At 33.0% G+C, this 4,797-nt stretch overlaps 1 protein-coding gene across 1 annotated transcript; it reads right to left on the reverse strand.

Annotated features, from left to right (window-relative positions):
- Positions 1 to 243: 243 nt before the first annotated feature.
- Positions 244 to 4,772, reverse strand: SMPDL3A (sphingomyelin phosphodiesterase acid like 3A). The gene is made up of 4 exons (XM_019630801.1): positions 4,571 to 4,772; positions 3,943 to 4,123; positions 2,534 to 2,658; positions 244 to 872 (listed from the first exon to the last, which is right to left on the reverse strand). The coding sequence occupies exons 1-4, from the start codon at positions 4,763 to 4,765 to the stop codon at positions 555 to 557; spliced, it is 819 nt and encodes a 272-aa protein (XP_019486346.1). The 5' UTR covers positions 4,766 to 4,772; the 3' UTR covers positions 244 to 554.
- Positions 4,773 to 4,797: the final 25 nt, after the last annotated feature.

Genomic DNA, 4,797 nt, shown 5'->3' on the forward strand with positions numbered 1-4,797 from the left:
AGCAGTACTAACGAGCACTCCTGTTCAGTCACAGAGTGAACAGTGAGGCAACACATGTCCCATGTTGCATAGTCTCAGAGCCCTAATGAGACTTTTGCGTTTTCCCAAGAGGTGATGCATGTAAATAGTGTTACCCTCAGTTTACATATGAGAGTTAAACAGCTTGAACCTCAGTTTACACATGAGGTTTTAACAAGAGTCAATTAAAAGACTGAAAATTATCTTATTAAAAATAATTCACCATAAAGAAAAATCATTTGCTTTATTATAAAAATGACAAGGTCAACAAGAGTATAAATTAGATATATAATTATATAAACTGGAAGACAGAAAATTTACATTTGAACACCATTCCAGTAACGGGCAGTTTAATATATCCAATGTAATAAAAATTTATGATATTAAAAATATCTACACTTGGGAATCATAAAAAAGAAAGCAAAGAAAGGAATTCTGCTTGCCCACTCAGTAACTCACAAAGATTTACAATTCCCAGAAACTGATCTCAGAAAGAGAGCAATGTTACATTTTCTATGAACACAAGTTGTGAAATACTATAGATCGTGCCTTACATAATATTGCTTGATGCAATCTGCATAGGAATTATGATCAAGATTCATAATTGCACAAATCTGAAAGGCCTTACATTCTGCGTTGCAAATTACACTGCTGTCATAACTCACAAAGAAGTGATTATAGTATTTTATAAATTTCTTACTGTCTGGGATTGCAAATTGCTTAGCTAATCCATGCAAACTTTTTGGCTGCAAATCTTCAATGTCGTAGGTCTGGGTCAGGATATATTCCAGCTTCCAGTTGGCTACTCCCTTTAGATTAGCATCTGTCAGGTTCAAATAAAACTGCAACATATCCTACGGTTAAAAACAGTAACAAACCCTGGTTCACATTTTGGCTTGTAAAGTACTGCACAGTAAGAGGAGTCCTTAATAGGGTTTATGTGACATTCTTAAAGTTGCGGTCATTAAAAAAGTCAGACTTGGTTTTAAGCAAAAAGAATCCTGATAGAAGATCTACATTCTTTTTTCACCTTAAAAATAATGAAAGAATATAATAGAAAATAAGCTAAACTATAGAGAGATATACAAAATACAAAGCCTTCAATTCACATACATCAGAAGTAGCCACTGCCAATAGTTTTGTACACATCAGTGTATGCTGGAGGTGTCTTGTACCAACACACAAGAGCTGATTGTCAAATTTTCAGGAATCCTGTGAATTGGTTGATGTTACACTGGCAGCTTGAAATTGGTCATGATGAAAGTATTGACATCATGGAAATTGGCAAACACTACAAATCAAAGAGTTTTCTTCCCCCAGTGAACAGGTTGTTAAACATTTACCAGCACTTCAGTGTAGGTGTGTTGTTCTTGACTTTATGTACAAAACAAATATAAATATTTAGACTATATGTACCCATTTACTATCTTTCTGGCTGTTTTTAAAAAAATGAAGTCATACTATAAAAACTGTTTTGCGCTTTAAAAAATTATTTAGTGCTCTATAGGGAACATCATTAGATGTTGGTACATATATACACATATACATACATGTACATATGTGTGTGTATGTGTATGTGTGTATCTGAGGTTCAGATCCAAAAATAGGCAACTAATAGTTATAAAAGAATTCCTTTGGACTAGTTTATCTATTAATTATTTTATTTCCTTTTTTAATCTAATATTTACACATTAAACTATATTTTCCTAGACCTACCTCCTTTGTAAAAACATGCTCTAGAAAATGAGAGCTACCCCCTGTTAAAATTTTTCTAGGAAAAAAATCTAGTTAGCTTAATAGAGACTTCAATTGAGAAATTCTTTTCAAATCATATTTGTTGAAAGGGACACAACCCATAAGTTAAATGCACAACCTTTTGATGCTAAATTGATCTAAAGCACAGAATCATATATAAGCTCCACAGAACTTTTGTCACAAAGATAAATGTTCAACTCAACTTGTTTTCTTTACAAAATGTTTAACCAATATTTATTGAGCCCTTACTATGAGCCAAGCATTTTTCTAAGTGCTTTGTATATGTTTGTTCATATAATTCTCACAGCAACTTGGTGAAGTAAGTAATACTTTAATCCCTCTTTTACAGAAGCATAGACTGGGACCGAGAAGTTATGTAAGACAGCTTATGAAAGAGTAGGGGTTCAGAACCTATATTCTTCCTCACAGCTGTGTTCTAAAGAAGAGTAATTAATAACCAATATGGCTTAGTGAAAGTTTCAACAGGCATACAAAGTCTACAGATAAGGCACTACCCAATGAAACTTCCCTCTAAACAAATGAGAAGTCTTTAGAAGAGATTTAGAGAAACACCATTCTAAAGACTGACATCATAAACTCACACTTAGAAAGTACTGACATTCCAAACAAAAAAGAAGACGTAAGATTTTTAACACGAAATACAACTCACATGGCTGCAGCGAAAACATTCAAGTAAAGTAATAAAAATTACAAAGACATGCACAAGTATGGGGTCAGTTTTAAAATTGTGCCAACTCACCAATAATTTATAATCACGAGGATCATACTGAAATAGCCTGATACCAGGATTGTTGGTCTGTTTTTGTAAAACACTCTTCACTGGGGTAACAGCAGGAGCCACAAACAAAGAATTTATTGGATTTCCTGGACAAAACATATGTACATAAACATATTCTTTTAGAAACTGAGTTTAACTGCATTAAAATTATGAACAAGTTTCAGATTAAGAGATTAACAGATATAACAGCCAAATGACGTCTGGTCCTTGATGGATCCTGACTTGAAACAACTGTAAAAAGATACTTTTGAGATAATAGGGGAATTTTCATTATGGACTGGTATTAAATGATACCCCAGAGTTAGCATTGATTTTGTTTAGGTAAGTTAATGGTATTATGATTATGTAAATTACCTATATATTTTAGCAATGCATACAGAAGCATGTAGGGCTGACACAGATCTGTTGTTTGAGATTCACTTTGAAACACTTCAGAAAAAAATGCAAGGCTTAAAAATGAAGAGGTAAAGTAAATGTGGAAAAATCCTGATAGACGTTAAATAAACAAGTGATGGAACCTGGGGGTTTGTTTCATCATTCTCTCTGCTTTTATATATTTGAAATTTTTTATTAAAATAATTCAAGTTATTACAAGTACACACACACACAAATACAAAACTAGTTTGTTCTGTACCTGTACCTGAGACAATATCCCAATAATGACATAATAAGAATTTTATTAAAGTGCCACCATGTTTTATACATATCATAGAACTAAATTTCTTTCTAAGTAAAAAAAGCTATCAAATGCTGGAAAATGGTAATTTCTACCAGCATTTCAAAACTGTTCCCCAATTATTGAAAAAAATACATATTGGTTTTTCTCTTGGCTGACTACTATATAATCAGAATTCTTATTTTGTTAACTCAGTTTTCTGCCCTCATGCAGATGAAATTTTTACACATAGATAATCACTGTTTCCTTTGATCCTAGAGTTTAGCCTTCCTTTTTTTTTTTCTTTTAAGGCTGAGTAGATAACAATGTCGATAAGTACTTAAAATAGTTTAATATGTTTTATTTTAAACCAATGGTAAAATAAATCACGCTTNCAGGTAAATATCAAACAGTGATATTTCTGTAAACTTGAGGATCTAAAAGAAAATTGGAGTGATCTGAAGGTTTCAAAGGCTTTTGTGTTGACAGCAGTCAAAGGACAGCGGTCCTGTGGCGCTAACAGGAAGAAACCCAACTGCCCCACTATGATTTGGCCCCTCACCATACAATTATGGAAGGTAATTAAGTAAAAGCTAGTGTTGGCAGGTCGACTGCAGGAAATATTTAATTTGCTAAATCAGCAAAAATTACTGGGGATTCTCGGCTTTACTCTAGCAATCTGGATGGGGGAAACACAAACAAAACATCAGATTACCTTCTTTATCTGAAAGAATCATAATGCTATCTCTGTGCGTGTGTCCATAAAATTGTCCTGTAATGATATTACTGTATTTTCTAAAAATGTCTATCAATTTTTCATTATAGTATTCTCTCATGGCTGTAGTGCTCATTGAATAGGGCAGATACCCCACTGGAATATGAGCTATGATGTACACCTGGGGAAAGAAACACAAGGACTGATGAAGTCTTCTTGCACACTGGTCATAACTAAATGCCGTTTAGATACCCAAGATTAAAAGTATATTAATTAAAATTTAGAAAGCAAATATACTCTTATTACCAAAAGAAGATGAAATTAGGAAACTATTAGTTTGCACTTGTCTCATCTAAACTACACTGTTGATAATATAAGGTAACTGTGACAGTGGTCACAATGTTCTTTATATTAGACTCTTTTTATATCCACTGATGTTAATCAATTCTCAAAACATTAAAAGGAAAACAAAATAAAACAAACAATGACAGAGATAAATCATAAGGTGTTTCATGTGAAAACATCTTCAAATTTTAACTTTTATTAATACCTGACCCCCCTCAAGTTTAAAAAATATACAAATTCAACCCTCCTTTTATCCCTGATGCTTTTGATCTATGAAACCTACCTTCTCCTTATTTTGCTGAGAGACATTCAGTGTATTTTCTAGCCATTCAAACTGACTTGCTGGGTCAGTCTTATTCAGGGTGACGACATCCGGGCCGTAGTATAAGTTTGTGTTTAGACTGATGATCCTAAGGTTCGGATTAGTTGAAACTTTCTGTGAATAAAAACCACCTATAAAAACAAATTTAAAACACATTCTAGAAAAACACACACAGAGAGATGCAGTCA

The sequence above is a fragment of the Hipposideros armiger genome, unplaced genomic scaffold, assembly GCF_001890085.2.
Source record: "Hipposideros armiger isolate ML-2016 unplaced genomic scaffold, ASM189008v1 scaffold_948, whole genome shotgun sequence".
NCBI classification, from domain to species: Eukaryota; Metazoa; Chordata; class Mammalia; order Chiroptera; family Hipposideridae; genus Hipposideros; species Hipposideros armiger.